General features: G+C 29.7%; 4 protein-coding genes across 6 annotated transcripts; all 4 read left to right on the top strand.

Annotated features, from left to right (window-relative positions):
* The first annotated feature begins 82 nt into the window (after positions 1–82).
* Positions 83–3,144, top strand: LOC100747945 (succinate--CoA ligase [ADP-forming] subunit beta, mitochondrial-like). Of its 2 annotated transcripts, none has more exons than XM_012391919.3 (6): positions 83–1,428; positions 1,507–1,669; positions 1,932–2,199; positions 2,280–2,584; positions 2,685–2,804; positions 2,876–3,144. In XM_012391919.3, the coding sequence occupies exons 1-6, from the start codon at positions 1,049–1,051 to the stop codon at positions 3,077–3,079; spliced, it is 1,440 nt and encodes a 479-aa protein (XP_012247342.1). In that variant the 5' UTR covers positions 83–1,048; the 3' UTR covers positions 3,080–3,144. The 2 variants fall into 2 exon arrangements, with proteins under 2 accessions (XP_012247342.1, XP_012247344.1); XM_012391921.3 differs by having other exon boundaries at positions 2,858–3,009.
* Positions 3,145–3,783: 639 nt separating this feature from the next.
* On the top strand, positions 3,784–7,093 carry LOC100742806 (succinate--CoA ligase [ADP-forming] subunit beta, mitochondrial). The gene is made up of 7 exons (XM_003493582.4): positions 3,784–3,943; positions 4,743–5,002; positions 5,079–5,241; positions 5,315–5,579; positions 5,660–5,964; positions 6,044–6,163; positions 6,245–7,093. The coding sequence occupies exons 1-7, from the start codon at positions 3,878–3,880 to the stop codon at positions 6,413–6,415; spliced, it is 1,350 nt and encodes a 449-aa protein (XP_003493630.1). The 5' UTR covers positions 3,784–3,877; the 3' UTR covers positions 6,416–7,093.
* A 667-nt stretch (positions 7,094–7,760) lies between these two features.
* Positions 7,761–8,650, top strand: LOC100742686 (PCNA-associated factor). Its single transcript, XM_003493581.4, has 4 exons — positions 7,761–7,960; positions 8,190–8,261; positions 8,327–8,448; positions 8,514–8,650. Exons 1-4 carry the CDS (start codon positions 7,924–7,926, stop codon positions 8,562–8,564), a joined length of 282 nt encoding a protein of 93 aa, XP_003493629.1. The 5' UTR covers positions 7,761–7,923; the 3' UTR covers positions 8,565–8,650.
* A 466-nt stretch (positions 8,651–9,116) lies between these two features.
* LOC100742571 (cullin-associated NEDD8-dissociated protein 1) lies at positions 9,117–15,196 on the top strand. 2 transcript variants are annotated; one of them, XM_003493580.4, is made up of 17 exons: positions 9,117–9,411; positions 9,982–10,151; positions 10,348–10,561; positions 10,664–10,956; positions 11,028–11,190; positions 11,277–11,550; positions 11,633–12,139; positions 12,218–12,501; positions 12,619–12,750; positions 12,815–12,983; positions 13,074–13,362; positions 13,426–13,624; positions 13,696–13,953; positions 14,019–14,207; positions 14,301–14,544; positions 14,610–14,756; positions 14,830–15,196. In XM_003493580.4, the coding sequence occupies exons 1-17, from the start codon at positions 9,370–9,372 to the stop codon at positions 14,961–14,963; spliced, it is 3,708 nt and encodes a 1,235-aa protein (XP_003493628.1). In that variant the 5' UTR covers positions 9,117–9,369; the 3' UTR covers positions 14,964–15,196. The 2 variants fall into 2 exon arrangements, with proteins under 2 accessions (XP_003493628.1, XP_012247351.1); XM_012391928.3 differs by lacking the exon at positions 9,117–9,411 and having other exon boundaries at positions 10,013–10,151; positions 10,330–10,561.
* The last annotated feature ends 1,015 nt before the right edge of the window (positions 15,197–16,211 follow it).

The following is a 16,211-nucleotide window of genomic DNA, read 5'->3' as shown; positions in this document are numbered from 1 at the left end:
TATATATATTTAATATTAAAAATAGATTTTAACTTTTTATTAGTACAAAGATATTTCATTCTTTGTTACTTTATAAATATTTTAGTAACATTTTTATTTCGTTTTTATGTATATATTCCTATGCTGTAATAATAATTCGGCAGATTTATTTTTTTATCACACTTAATATATTTTATTGAAAAATGTGGCCTCAATTACGCGAGTTTAGTACATCTAGAGACAAAGTATAATATTATTAAAAAGAATGAACGCTATAACCATATTCGAATTATAAAAATTGTAGAAATTTTATTAGGGATGTTTAATTAGTTCTCAAAATAAGTATAAGTCTGAGTCGTGGAATAAGTTTTTAATATAGGTACAAGGATTATTCACATTTCGAGTATACTGAACATGATATATCAATGAAATATAAATATAATGTAGAATGAATTTCTTTTCTTTATTATACGTATTTAATAGTTGTTATATAAGTGCTTATAAGGAAATCATAATCAGAGTATATATAGTATATACATAGAAATACAATATAAATTGAACTTTTTTATTTTACTTTATTAACATAATTTAATATATATATCTTCTATCTATACACATATAAAAAGTAGGATTTTTATTACACTATGAAAGCTATATTTAATCAAACATAATTTTATAGTTTATTGAAATTTACCATCCAACTACAGCGACGTGGTTTAGAATATAAATGCAATAATTTTTATAAGAGTTAAAGAATTTATTACTGAAATACTTTTCGATTGTAAAAATATTGCTTTATAATGTAGTATTATAATTATAAATACAGTGTCTCTCAGAATTCAACATTCATCGCCTACTCGATTTAACTGAATTTGTCACATTTTTTATATAAGTTTACAAATTCAAGGTATAATACTTTTACAAGAAAAACATCCTATAACGTTCTGTACATTTACAATAATTGTTTCACAATCACCCTCTTGGAAAGCCAAACAATTTTCAATGTGAATGTGTTAGAAAAACTCATTTTGTATAGCAATAAAATTGTTTAAAATTATTTGCCGGCAATATGTCCATTAGACTCTCGTCTTTTACATCATTTTGTGTTAGAAAAATAGGAAGACAGGTAACAGTATTTATTTTAAGTAGTCACATACAACAAATGCAAATATATCAAAGAAAATATTTTCAGTTTTTAAATCGTACTTCTGTCACTGTTCAACAAACTCGACATTTACAAGTTCATGAACATATCGCATATACTTTATTGAAAAATAGTGGAATTCCAACTCCACCTTTTGGAGTAGCCAAAACTCCAGACGAGGCTGCCAAGATAGCAGCTGATCTTAAGACAAAAGATATTGTTCTGAAAGCTCAAGTTCTTGCTGGTGGACGTGGAATGGGGCACTTTAAAGATACCAACGTCAGCGGTGTAGTTATGTGTGAAACGTGAGTTTAATCAATTAAATCAACTCTATTATAATGTTATTATATTTATGATACACTGTATTTGACATATATTTTTAGGCCTGAACAAGCAAAGACTTTGACTAATAATATGATAGGTAAATTGTTAATAACTAAACAAACTGGAGAAGCTGGTAGAATTTGTAATTCAGTAATGGTAACAACACGTATGTTCCCACGTAAAGAATATTATATGGCAGTAATGTTGGAACAATCTTTTGATGTAAATTGCAACGTTTCATTATAACTAGACTGTGGATCTTTGTACAAATTCATATTTTTATTGGTACAGATAAAGAGTTTTAACTTGAAAGAAGGTTTTATTTTCTGAATGTCATAACATTTGTTTTCCTTTTGATAATTTATGTAATTTTGTGTTTGTGCACATTCTTGTATAGCTTTATATAAATGCATAAATATCTGCAGTCTAATTGTAACTATCATTGAATTTATTATTAAAAGTAAAAATTAAATATGATTTACAGGGTCCTGTTGTAATTGTATCTAAACAGGGCGGTGTAAATATCGAAGACATCGCTGCCACGAATCCGGAAGCTATATCGTATACACCAGTGAATATCATGAAAGGTTTATCACTTGAACAAATAAATCAAGTTGTGGATAACTTAGGTATAGAAGGAGAGGAGAGGAAGATTACATCGTTAATTATTTGTAATCTCTACGAGTTGTTCATCGAGAAAGATGCATTATTACTTGAAATTAATCCATTTGCATTAGATATTTGCGGAGAATGTATGTTGTAAAAAAGAATTCAATGAATTCATTTTATTAAATTAAAGATAGTTAATAACATAAGTATTACGTATTTTCAGATTTTGCCTTAGATTGTAAATGTTCTTTTGACGACAGTTCAGAGTTCAGACAAAAGGAACTATTTGCACTGCAAGATTTCACACAACTAGATCCTAACGAAGTCCAAGCATCTAAGTTTAATTTAAGCTATATAGCTTTAGATGGAAATATAGGGTGTATGGTAAATGGTGCTGGATTAGCGATGGCTACTATGGATTTAATAAAATACAATGGCGGTATGCCAGCTAATTTTTTAGATGTGGGTGGTAGTGCCACTGAAGAAGCTGTGATGGAAGCTTTTAAAATAATAATTTCTGATCCGAAGGTACTTAAAATTTAAAACAAGTAATATTCGAATTATATCTTTTGCCAGTAAGTTTGAAAATACGTAATGTAAGGTTTAAAACCATTTTACCAATTTTTAGGTAGAAGCAATTTTCGTAAATATATTTGGTGGTATTATGAGGTGTGATATAATCGCAAAAGGTATTATCAATGCGTCCAAAGAGTTACAGTTGAATATTCCCGTAGTTGTAAGACTGCAGGTAATTTATCACTAATACATGAGGAAAAATTATACACAATTTTCTTATACTAGTCTAATCTAATCATATAGGGAACTAACGTAGAAGAAGCTCATCGATTGATACGGGAAGCACAATTGAAAGTTATTTCCGTAGATGATTTTGCCCAAGCTGCTGAATCGGTTGTAAAATTATCTTTAATAATAAAAGCTGCAAATTCTATGAACTTGGACATTTCTTTCACATCCAAAGAAACATCGGCAGAAAAGTCTAAAGTCGGAAGCAAGAAGAAGTAAAAGTGAAATAAATTTTTATATTTTTAGACACAATTTGAAAGATATATTACATACATATATATAATTATTATGTTCGTTTTATTTTATATTTATTATTTTATATCTGACAACAAAAGTTGGATATTATAAAATATTAGATGTCTTTCCTTTTTGACCTTTTTTATATTATATAAATTTATGTGGATGTAAATATGTTTGTAAAGAATAAATATTTTTTTCGAAATTTATAATATAATAATTTATTCTAGTTTCGAATATAATATATTATTTTGTATCATAATTTCTAAGAATTGTAATCATGAAATTGTTACTGCCAGTACTAAAAATGATTTACTTTTCTTTATATTTATATAGATTTAGGTATTTTATAATTATATGAATGAATAACAAAGAATGCTTAATTTTGACTCAAGACTACTGAAAGATAAAATAGAATAATACTAGTGTTTAAATGGCGACAATAGAATTAAATTAACTATACAAAACAAACTAAATATATTTTTTTCACATATAAATATAATAACTTTTACAAAACTTGTACAATGAACTTATTATTGAAATGTTATATCTATAATTAAAATGTTCCAAAATTGGAATACAGTAGTAGAGAGAAATCGAATGAGTAATTAAATCAGAAAAAATTCAAATAAATATAAAGAAGTGCTGCCATCGCGGCATCACCGTGGAGTTTGCGTCATGTTTTTACAGGAAACATCAAGGAAGGTGGGGACATGAAGGCGTAGACAGCGCAGCTTACATTTGGCACTTTTGGCAGTCCACTGCCACTGCTTTAGTAAGATGGCCACCATGTTGTCTCGGACTATCTCAATCGTTGAAAATTTTACCCGATTCAATGGGTCAAAGGTACATTAAATATTCTATTTTTCGTGTCGTACTATATTATTTGTTTACGATAATTCCTATTCATTTATGTCATTTTATTCCATTTTCACGAATCCATCGATATTTACGCCAATAATTCATAAGTGGTATAATCACCATATTAGATATCTGTAGTCTGCTAAATTGAGCGCCAGGGTCAAGCGATTCGAAGCCAAAGATTGTGGCCTTGCACTAAACCAAGTTTTTTTTACGAAATATGAATATGACAGTTGTGCAATATGAGCGTGGACATTTTCACAATCAACCTTTGATTCGTTGGTCATTGACTCTGTTCTGTACATTCGTATTTAATTAATATTTATTCAATTACGTGAAAAATGACACTACTTGTCAAATTACCAAGAACTGTCATTCTTTTTGAAAATTTGAAATTCGAATAATCGATTGTCATCACTATTGATTACTTCGTTTTGTTACGAAGTTACTCTTTTTTTTTTTTTTAAAAAGCGTTTTGGCATTTTTTTTATCATCTTCAGTATTCAATTTTATATCATTTGTTTTCAATAACTATACCCACTGTTTGTTATTTTCTCTTGTTTTGATTAGTTAGAGTATTTCTTTACCAAAGACAAAATAAAGTACAAGTGCCAAGTATGCGATTAGAAGTATGTGGGTCATTACCATTGATTGATCTTTGTACTTCTTTGCTCTTCTTCTTTATGTTCTTCTGTATTAAACAATTAATGTCTATTATTATCATATATGTTACACAAGCTTTATTTATTGTTATTGATCCATTTTTGCTATTTCATTTATATAGATACTGGGATGCAAAACCAACTTAGTAAAGCAATCAGTCAGGAATTTGAATGTTCATGAACACATCAGTTACAGTTTATTAAATGAAGCTGGAGTTCCAACTCCTAAATTTGGAGTTGCTAAAACTGCAGATGAAGCTGCCAAACTTGCTGCTGATTTGAAGACCAAAGATATTGTTTTGAAGGCACAAGTCTTAGCTGGTGGCAGAGGAAAGGGACATTTTAAAGGAACTAGCATTAGTGGTGTAAAGATGTGTGAAACGTAAGTTATTATGCCCAGGTGATGATAGATATGTATGCTTTGCATTACATTAATTTTTCTTTTTTTTTTTTTATAGACCAGAAGAAGCAAAAAAATTAGCCAGTCAAATGTTAGGTAAATTGTTAATTACTAAACAGACAGGTGAAGCAGGTAGGATATGCAATGCAGTGATGGTTACACAACGTATGTTTCCTCGTAAAGAATACTATCTTGCAGTTATGATGGAAAGAGCCTTTGGTGTAAGTTGCTAAATAAATGTAATTTCAATGAATGGAAGAGCAGCTTATATAATTAAAAAATTTTTTATTTGAGGGTCCAGTCATAATAGCTTCAAGTCAAGGTGGTGTAAATATTGAGGAGGTTGCTGCAACAAATCCTAGTGCTATCATGTATGAGCCCATTGATATACATAAGGGTATTACGAAAGAGCAAGCAGATCGAATTGTTGTTAAACTTGGACTTCAGAATGTTAAAGATTATATTTCTAACATCATCATGAACCTGTATAAGATGTTTCTTAAGAAAGATGCTCTTTTATTAGAAGTGAATCCTTTAGCAGAAGATGTTAATGGAGAATGTAAGTTCAATCTTAAAAATTTATAATTCACTATACATTATAAAGAGTAACATTTAAAAATTGCATTCTTTAATATACAGATTTTGCTTTGGACTGCAAGTGCAGATTTGATGATAATGCTGAATTTAGGCAAAAAGAACTATTTTCCTTAAGAGATTGGAGTCAAGAAGATACTAAAGAAGTTGAAGCTGCTAAATATGATTTAAATTACATTGCACTTGATGGTAACATTGGTTGTATGGTAAATGGAGCTGGTTTAGCTATGGCTACTATGGACATCATAAAATTGCATGGAGGTGAACCAGCTAATTTCTTAGATGTAGGCGGTGGTGCGTCTACATCTGCTGTGAAAGAAGCATTTAAAATAATTACATCAGATTCACGAGTGGGTTCACATAACATAGATTCTATTATTTCTAATATTGATAAGATTGATAAATATTCTTTTTTTATATCAATTATAGGTCCACGCTCTTTTGGTTAACATATTTGGTGGAATAATGAGATGTGATGTTATCGCAGAGGGAATTATTGCTGCAACTAAAGAACTTAGCTTAAAAATTCCTGTTGTTGTTCGATTACAGGTATAATTCTAAATACATATTATTACTTTATTGAAGTAATTGACATAAATTTAATTTTATATGATTTTGTTGCCATTTCAGGGTACAAATGTAGACGAAGCAAAAGCTCTTATTGCAAATGCAGGTTTAAAAATTGTACCAATAGATGATCTTGATGAAGCTGCCCGAGTTGCGGTTAAATTATCAACGATTGTTAAATTAGCACAATCTGAAAATCTTAGCGTTAATTTTGAAATACCTTCGATTTCATAAATATAGTAAAAATTGTTATTTGCATATTATCAGAAGAACTTCGAGGGTATATTCATATTGCTAAATGTTTGGAACAACATTTGAAAGTAATAACTAGATTAATAATTTCGAATGTCACATCTGTGTTGTCTTTAGAATTACATTTGAGTACTTCACATATGTTTTTATTATAAGTGGAATGGAAAGAAAGTTCATTGAAGCTTTTGTTTTGCTCGATGTTTGAAACATTTATATTCTTTTTAAAAAGAGATGAATGTGATCGTAATTTTTAATTACGGATTTGTACATTTGAGAAAAAAAACTAAACCTGTATTTAATTACGTTCTTCTACATCTAAAATATTGCAAAAAATACTAGACAATTGAATTACTTCCTTCTCAATGCAAGCACAAATTCGTTCCCAAGAAGTACGCAGACTTCTTCAAGAATGTAATTTATTGCTTACCCAATTAACGGGGGTTTCTGTGATTCAGTATTAAAATTAAGTTATACAATATACACTTACTGACATAGCTATATCTTTTGCACGAAAGTGTACTCGATATTCTTTCACAACTTACATATATGTTAACAAAAAGTACATGACTACTGCTGTCCAAAAAAAGGAAACCTTTTATATAATCATCCACAAAAAATTGTTATAATTGAGATTTTACGCGAGATATGATTGTCATATCTCATTTGAAAAGAAAAAAGGGCCTGTTTAATGTAACATAGACATATGTAGTTATATGTATACATATATAAATTATTTTACGTAATTTTGATTTGTTTTTATTTTATTAATGAGTCGAAAATAAGATGATGCTCACGTTTCTTGCTTCCCTGAAACATAATATCATTGCGAAATAATCAGATTACAACGTATCAGTATTATGACATGATATGATGATGATATAGTAATGAAATAATTATGATATAGTATTGTTGCATCTATGTTTACATATATATGTATATAAATATATATATATATATATATATATATATTACAAAATATATCTCATCGTTAAATAAATTATATTATTATTTAATTTATTGGAAGAAATTTGTACAAAAAAGAAAGTTATCGATTAGTAAATGTAATATTATTTTAAATATAACATAAAAATATTTCAAATAAAATTTATCATGTTCCTTCAAATGTGAAATCTTTTAAAAGTATTTTTGCTTAAATGCAACTATTATGATTGGTAATAATTATTTTCTTCAATAAAAATATGCTATTATTATAAGACGACTGTTCTCCTCATTTATCTACAAATTTAATTTAAAGTATTTGAAAAGAAATATCAGAGGAAATATGTAGTAACATTCGTAGTTTGTTTTTAATTTAGGATCTTTTGAAGTTGGCCTTCCTGTTTGATGCTCAACTTATTTGCGATTGGTAGTAACAAGTAATAAGGGACAGGGGTTATTCATTTTGAATATCGTGTAATGTATTATAACGAAATCTTCTAAAGTCACTTATTTTCTTATATTTTTCAATTTGTATCCTTAATATTTACAAAATGGTGAGAACAAAGGCGGATCGCGTCCCTACAAGAGGTAAAACAAATTGTTAAAAATTCACCTTTTTTCAGTAAATTATTTAAAAAATTTCTTTCGTTCCTTTGTTATTTCATTTCAGTTGGTTTTGATTGTTAATTTAAACTTGTATTATTATGTTTGATAAATATTTTGTAGTTTTATTCAAGTTATATTATTATTTTTAATTGTTAGAGTACCAGAAGATAATTAATTTTACGAAAGTTTCATTAATATTTATTATTTGTAGCTGTTGGTAGCAAAGCACCACATAAAACTACGAAAAGTACACCAGTTAAGAAATCAGGTAGCAGTAGCAAAGGTAAGATTTATAATTTTATTAAATTAAAGGTATAGTTTCAAAATTTAAAACAATCGTAATTTTAGGAAAGAGTTATTCAGGTGGTAATCCGTATCATCCAAGGGAAACTCCAGAATGGCAGAAGCCTATTACATGTTTTCTCAACCAAGGTTCTGTGAATCAATCTGAAGATTTGTCAAAAGCTCAGGTATATAATGATGGTATTACCAATAAATATATTTAGATAATAAAACACATTATTTTAAATAATAGGGAGCTGCTGGTGGAGGTCCTAGCCAAGTAGTAGAAAATAAGTCGGACTAAAGATGTGCAACATTGTTGTTAAATTGTTATGGTATTATCATAGTGTTATTTGTCAGTACAAAAGGTTATTTATTTCTTTAAACCAGTTTGGGTATAAGTATTTTATATTTTATTACAATGAACAGCAAAGAATTTTTAATTTAAACTAACATGAGACAAGTAAAAAGATAAGAATGAGCAACACAAGCATCTAAATACTGAAAGTAGAATTAAATTAAGTAAATTAAATACAAAGCAGACTAAATATATTTTTTTACTCAACATATGAAATGTGATCAATATCATAAGTATAGTATTTATAATTTAAAAGATAATATTGTAGTATGTCTAAATAAAATTATCATAAATGAAGGATCATTTATTTTATAACCTAATAGGATTAACCTTTTTTATTTAACTCTTTAGATCGCAGATACAATTATCGTCATTCGAACTTGTAAAAGAATATCAAAGTGTAAAAAACCATTTAAGCGAAGTAAAACGCGTCAGAGAGAAATGAACCAATCGTGAAGCTATATTGCGATGTTTCTTTTCAGCGGTTATTGTTTGATAGAGTTTAGGAACGCAATTTCCTATCAAAATTTTGGCAGTCCAAGTTGCGGTAAAGTTTCGCAGTATTGAAATGCTGCCGACAGTGAAATTTCATTAAAATACAGTTTCTAACGCGATTTTCTATCGAATAAACGTAACCAAGTTCAGTGTCGTCTGCTTCGACGGAACTTCGTAATTTTTTTTTCTTTTCGTTTTATTATAACGTGAAATATTGGAACGACAACTGTAACCGGCTGTAAAAAAGTTTTCAATCATGGCTAGTGTTTCCTATCAAATTGCAAACCTGCTAGAAAAGGTATTTGACATATTTTTTGAAATATATGCTGAAAATCCTATCGTTTTTTATTCTGAGATAAAATTGATGAGGATGTTAACACTTGATCCGGTGATGATATTGAAGTTCTACATAACCTCGCTTTATTGTTTAAAAAAATATGCAATTATTCTTATAAGCAATGATTTTTTAATTTTCAGTACGAATAACGATATTATGCTTGTTTAATATTATTTTTTTTTTTAATTACAATATAATATTTTGTCATTATATACTTTACATGGCCAAAAATGTACAGATTCATGAATTCATTGTCAGCAAGAAACAAAGGTGTTTTCAGCTGTCACTAAGATAATATTATATATGTATTGTTTTTATCTTTCATTGGAATAATCCAAAGTTTTATATATGTATAATGATTATTAGTTGATATATTGTTTATTATTAGTAATTTGATTAGTTTAGTATATATTTTATTATCAAATGGAACAATACATTCTTTGCTTATTTTTATAAGTAATTTTAGTTGCAAAATATTATTCATTGTTTTGGTTTTATATCGATGTTTTAACTCATATTTTATTGTCTTAGATGACATCCACCGATAAGGACTTCAGATTTATGGCAACCAATGATTTAATGAGCGAACTCCAAAAAGACAATATTAAACTGGATGATGATTCAGAACGTAAAGTTGTGAAAATGCTTCTAAAACTGTTAGAGGATAAAAATGGAGAAGTACAAAATCTTGCTGTAAAATGGTACACTTATATTTAGATTTAGATGTGAATTTTTTGGTTTGAAATTTCATAATAATATTGTGTGTTAATTTTTAGCATTAGTTGTTTTTCTTTAAAAATTGAATATATGTAATTGCTTGTGTGTTTGAAACGCATATTATGTTTGCAAGATTTTCTTTGTATTTGGACACGATTACAGAAACGTGTCCGATTTCAGTTTGGGCCCACTAGTCAATAAGGTAAAGGAGTACCAGGTGGAAACTATTGTAGATGCCTTATGCATTAACATGGTATCAGATAAAGAACAATTAAGGGATATTTCCAGTATTGGATTGAAGACTGTAATATCTGAGCTTCCTTTGGGATCCAGTGCACTTGTCGCGAATGTTTGTAAACGAATAACCGGCCGACTAAGTAGTGCTATAGAAAAAGTAATTAATGTTTTCAAACTTATAATAACTCATCTTAAAGTTATTAATAATATTTTATATAACATATTCAGAATAAAAGAAATAATTCTTTATTACATACAGCAGGAGGATGTATCCGTACAACTCGAAGCACTCGATATTATGGCCGATTTATTGTCTCGATTTGGTGCTTTGCTAATTACGTTCCATTCCACTATTTTGGCCGCATTGTTGCCGCAACTTTCTTCTCCTCGTCAAGCAGTTAGAAAGCGTACTATAATAGCATTGAGTCATCTCCTAACTTCAAGCAACAATTATTTGTACAATAAACTAGTAGATCATCTACTTGAAGGACTTTATACTCAAACAGCAAAAAATGTAATACGTACTTATATACAATGCATTGCTTCCATTTGGTAAGTATTTTTATGACTAATCACTATGCATTTTTTTCTATATAAATCCTATTTTTATTGTCAAATTTCAGTCGTCAAGCAGGTCACAGATTTGGAGAGCAAATAGAAAAAGTTATGCCATTAATTGTACAGTATAGTAACGAGGATGATGATGAGTTGAGAGAGTATTGTTTGCAAGCATTTGAATCTTTTGTATACAGATGCCCTAAAGAAATTACTCCACATATAAATAAAGTGCGGACACTTTCTTAAGTAATTTTAACATTTTAGATTCATTAGAATTATTCAGAAATTTGCGTTAAATTCTATTTCTTTGCTAGATTATAGAAATCTGTTTGGTTTACATTACATATGACCCAAATTACAATTACGATGATGATATGAACGAAATGTCCGATGCAGAAGATATTATGATGGAAGTAGAAGAAGATGGAGAAGAGGACGCGGAAGACGAATATTCAGATGATGATGACATGAGTTGGAAAGTTCGTAGGGCAGCTGCAAAGTGCCTGGAAGCTGTTGTGTCTAGTAGACGGGAGCTTCTTCCCGAACTTTATAAAGTTGTTTCTCCGGCTTTGATTTCAAGATTTAAAGGTATCTTTCGCATACAGTAAAAACAGTTCAATAGAAAATTAATGTTATTTAAATTGTTACTAATATAGCTATATTTTTGTAGAAAGGGAGGAAAATGTAAAGTCTGATATTTTCCATGCATACATTGCACTTCTAAGACAAACAAGACCAGCTACTGGTGTGGCTCTTGATCCAGATGCAATGGAAGATGATGATGGACCTATTGCATTGCTACAGCAACAAGTCCCATTAATCGTGAAAGCTGTTCATCGTCAAATGAAAGAAAAAAGTATTAAAACGAGACAAGATTGTTTCTCACTGCTGAAAGAATTAGTGCTCGTATTGCCCGGTGCTTTAAGTAATCATATACCTGCGTTGATACCTGGTATACAATATTCTTTGGGAGACAAAAATTCTTCATCCAATATGAAGATTGATACATTGGCATTTGTACATACGTTATTGATAACTCATCAACCGGAAGTGTTTCACGCTCATATGGCAGTTTTAGCGCCACCGATTATATTAGCTGTCGGAGATCCATTTTATAAAATTACAGCAGAAGCATTGTTGGTATTACAACAACTTGTGCAAGTAATCAGGCCACATGGTAAACAAATCTGTTTGACTATAGATTTATAAATGAATCAATAAAAAATTTATTTCGTTATCATAAATATTATTTCAGATAAAACATGTTACTTTGATTTTACATCATTATCTGGGGAAATATATCGTTGCACGTTAATGAGACTGAGAACAGCAGACATCGATCAAGAAGTAAAGGAAAGAGCAATCGCATGCATGGGTCAAATTCTCGCACATTTTGGAGATACTTTGTCTGACGAATTGCATGTATGCCTTCCTATATTCCTGGATAGACTACGTAATGAGATCACTCGACTTACGACGGTGAAAGCCTTGACATGTATAGCAGCGTCTCCTCTAAGAGTAGATCTTAATCAAATTATGGTATGTACGCTATATTGTTTTTTACAGATTAATACTTCAGATTTTGTTTTGATAAACATTTTTATACTATTTTGATATTATTGTATTTGCTTCATTTTACTGTATTTTTTTTTACAGGAAGAAGCAATTCCAATTCTTGGATCTTTTCTGAGAAAAAATCAACGGGCTTTAAAATTATGTTCTCTTCCACTTCTGGATACCTTGGTTCGAAACTATAGCTCTACTCTTCATGCTGATTTATTGGATAAGGTAATAAATAGGAAAATATTATAATAGAATATTTTTTTCATATTATAATAGAATATTTTATTAGGTTACTACAGAATTACCAGCATTATTAAACGAGACCGATTTACATATTGCGCAATTAACCCTTAATCTTCTCACCACCATAGCGAAGTTACATCCAGTTGCTCTTACAAGGGTTTCTGATAACATCCTTCCAGAAATATTAGTTCTGGTGAAGTCTCCACTTTTACAAGGTAATGTATATTTAAATACTTAACTAAAAAATATGTAAGATATATATGTATAATAAAAATATTAATAATGAATTCTTCTTCATGTGTTAGGTGTGGCTTTGAATTCGATGTTGGAATTTTTCCAAGCACTAGTACAAGCAGATATACCAGGTCTTGGTTACAGAGAATTGCTCTCAATGTTGTTAGCTCCTGTCAGTCAATCTGTACTTCACAAACAAGCTTATCATTCCCTCGCAAAATGTGCAGCTGCATTAACAATCACATGGCATCAAGAAGCTCAAGCGGTGGTCGAGCAATTTCTGAAAGACGTTCAAAATCCTCAAAGTGATGCGCAGCATATTTTTGCATTATTGGTTATTGGTGAAATAGGTAGACATGTGTAAGTATATATTATTATGTCGATTTCAAATTGTTCACGTCACTTAAATTATTTTCTATTTAGGGATTTGAGTGAAATCAGTTCTCTGAAACATATAATTTTGAATTCATTCTCTTCCCATTCAGAGGAGGTAAAATCAGCAGCTAGTTATACATTGGGTAACATAGCTGTTGGTAATCTTCCAAAATACTTGCCATTCATTTTGAAAGAAATCGAGGCACAACCAAAGCGTCAATATCTTCTTTTACATTCGTTGAAAGAGGTAACCTTTATTAAATATTTTAAGCTTTGTTTTATTTTCATTTAAAACTTTGAAAATTTAATGGCTTGCAGATAATTACATGTCAATCTGCTAGTCCATCCGGGGTGTCTCATTTGCAAAATTTCGTGCCTTCGATTTGGATGCTTTTGTATAGGCATTGTGAATGCACGGAAGAAGGTACCCGTAACGTTGTAGCAGAGTGCCTAGGAAAACTTACATTGATCGATCCCGCTACTTTACTGCCAAGATTACAAGAGTCATTAAAATCAACATCTGCTCTTTTGAGAACTACTACAGTTACTGCTGTTAAATTTACTATTTCTGACCAGGTATTTCATACATTGGTTTTACTTGTTAAAATAAATTACTTAATTCTTTATGAAATTCTTTGCAGCCACAACAAATCGATGCTATGTTAAAACAACGTATGGATAGTTTCTTAGTTGCTTTGGAAGATCCCGATTTGAATGTCAGAAGGGTAGCTTTAGTTGCATTTAATTCAGCAGCACACAATAAACCAATGCTCATAAGAGATTTATTAGATTCCGTGTTACCACATCTTTACGCTGAAACTAAGATAAAGGTATTCGACAAGGAACAATTTAATTAATTATCATTATTTAATTAATTATTTGTTGAATAATTATTTTACGTGTATGAAACAATTTAAATGTAGAAAGAACTAATAAGAGAGGTGGAAATGGGTCCCTTCAAACATACAGTAGATGATGGCTTAGATCTCAGAAAGGCAGCATTCGAGTGCATGTATACATTACTCGACTCTTGTTTGGATCGTCTCGATGTTTTCGAATTTTTAAATCACGTTGAGAATGGTCTCAGAGATCATTATGACATTAAGATGTTAACTTATCTAATGACTGCGAGACTTGCTCAATTATGTCCTACAGCAGTTTTGCAGAGTAAGTATGTAGTATAAATTATAAATTGATTGATTTTTATTAATGAAATATTGAATCGTATGTAGGGTTAGAACGATTAGTTGAACCATTAAAAAGCACTTGTACACTGAAGGTAAAAGCAAATTCGGTCAAACAGGAATATGAAAAACAAGATGAACTTAAACGTTCGGCATTAAGAGCCGTGGCAGCATTGTTAACTATTCCAGATGCTGGTAAAAAATCATTTTTTTACGCATCAGTATTAATTTTGTTGTTTGATTCCTTAATCTTCTCCTCTTTTCTTAGATAAAAATCCATCGTTGAGCGAGTTTGTAACGCAGATCAAATCGACGCCCGACTTACAACCACTTTTTGAGATAATCCAAAAAGATTGTACTGGTAGTAATATGAATGAAACCAATGTGATGGATCAGAGCTAAAATGTCTATGATTTACTTTTTGTATTTTACATAGATCGCTGTTAGCTAAGCATCCACGGTCATATTATTCATAGTTTATTTCTATACGTTATTTTTTCATTATTATCTTCGATCTGAACTGTAGTTTGAGATGAATGTGATTTCATGTAATACGTCATGTATAAATTATAAAATAAATTTGCCAATTGTAAGCATCTTACAATAATGATCTTTCCTTTAACAATAAATAATATAAAAAACAATGTTTTGGCTTAATTAATTCTGCTTTTATGAAGAAAAGAACACCAAAGATCGTTTTCCAATTGCACAAACCGACTTAAAAATTTATGATTAATGTGCTATCTTCTTACGCACGTATATGTTTCATTTGCTGACCTACTTATATGATTCATTAATAAATTTATTAGCAAGGCTAACTACTACTTTCCCTCCAAATAAACATGCATTTGCGAGCTGCAAGTTAAGAATCTTTAATTTTGGTAATTTAAAAATACATTACAAATTAATTACAATTCTCGCGTTGAAAAGTATACTTTGTACAAATATTATGCATGCCCATATGTTTCATGTAATGTTGAGTCATGCTATTAATATTATGATCGAAATGGAACATCTTTAGTGTCAGTAAAGACGTTCCAAAAATAAATGAAGCTTAAGGAATACACACTTCGGGGGTGGTACTTTGCCAAATATTTTGCGGTCGACAGCCTTTAATCTTACGTTACAGCTGTAATAATATAAAGCTTGATAATTTTGTCTTTAAGACCTGCTAATAGTTACATTGATGGATAGTCATTCGATTTACCTGACGTAATTGAAACTTCTTAATTTAAATATAATATGTTGAATCTAAAAAATAACGAAGATAAATTCATTTTTTATATTTCTTTCTGCAATTATCTTTATCCTTGTGTAGTTAGAATTTCTTATAAATTTTCCTATCATTGTAAATTTATAAAATGTATTTTGAAAATAATTAGAAAAGATTTGAGAATAGAATTTGCGATTCTTAACTACATAATTGTTCGTTTCTAGATTATAAGAAGCTTGGGTCAGTATTGCTATGTACCATATGGTAACTGTGAAAGCTCGCTGTATCATTGATTATTGAATCATTTAACGCAAGAGTCCAGATTTGTTTTTCTTGCGAGCTCGTGCGATGATCCTCATGCGTATGTAAGCTTCGTAATCCTTCACCTAATTCCGAAACCTGTTGCTAATCACGTTTCCGAAAATATTTTATTATCT

Source organism: Bombus impatiens, unplaced genomic scaffold, assembly GCF_000188095.3.
Source record: "Bombus impatiens unplaced genomic scaffold, BIMP_2.2 scf_1274, whole genome shotgun sequence".
Taxonomy (NCBI): domain Eukaryota; kingdom Metazoa; phylum Arthropoda; class Insecta; order Hymenoptera; family Apidae; genus Bombus; species Bombus impatiens.
The sequence above is the reverse complement of the archived record's forward strand: the minus strand, read 5'-3'. Positions and strand labels throughout refer to the sequence as shown.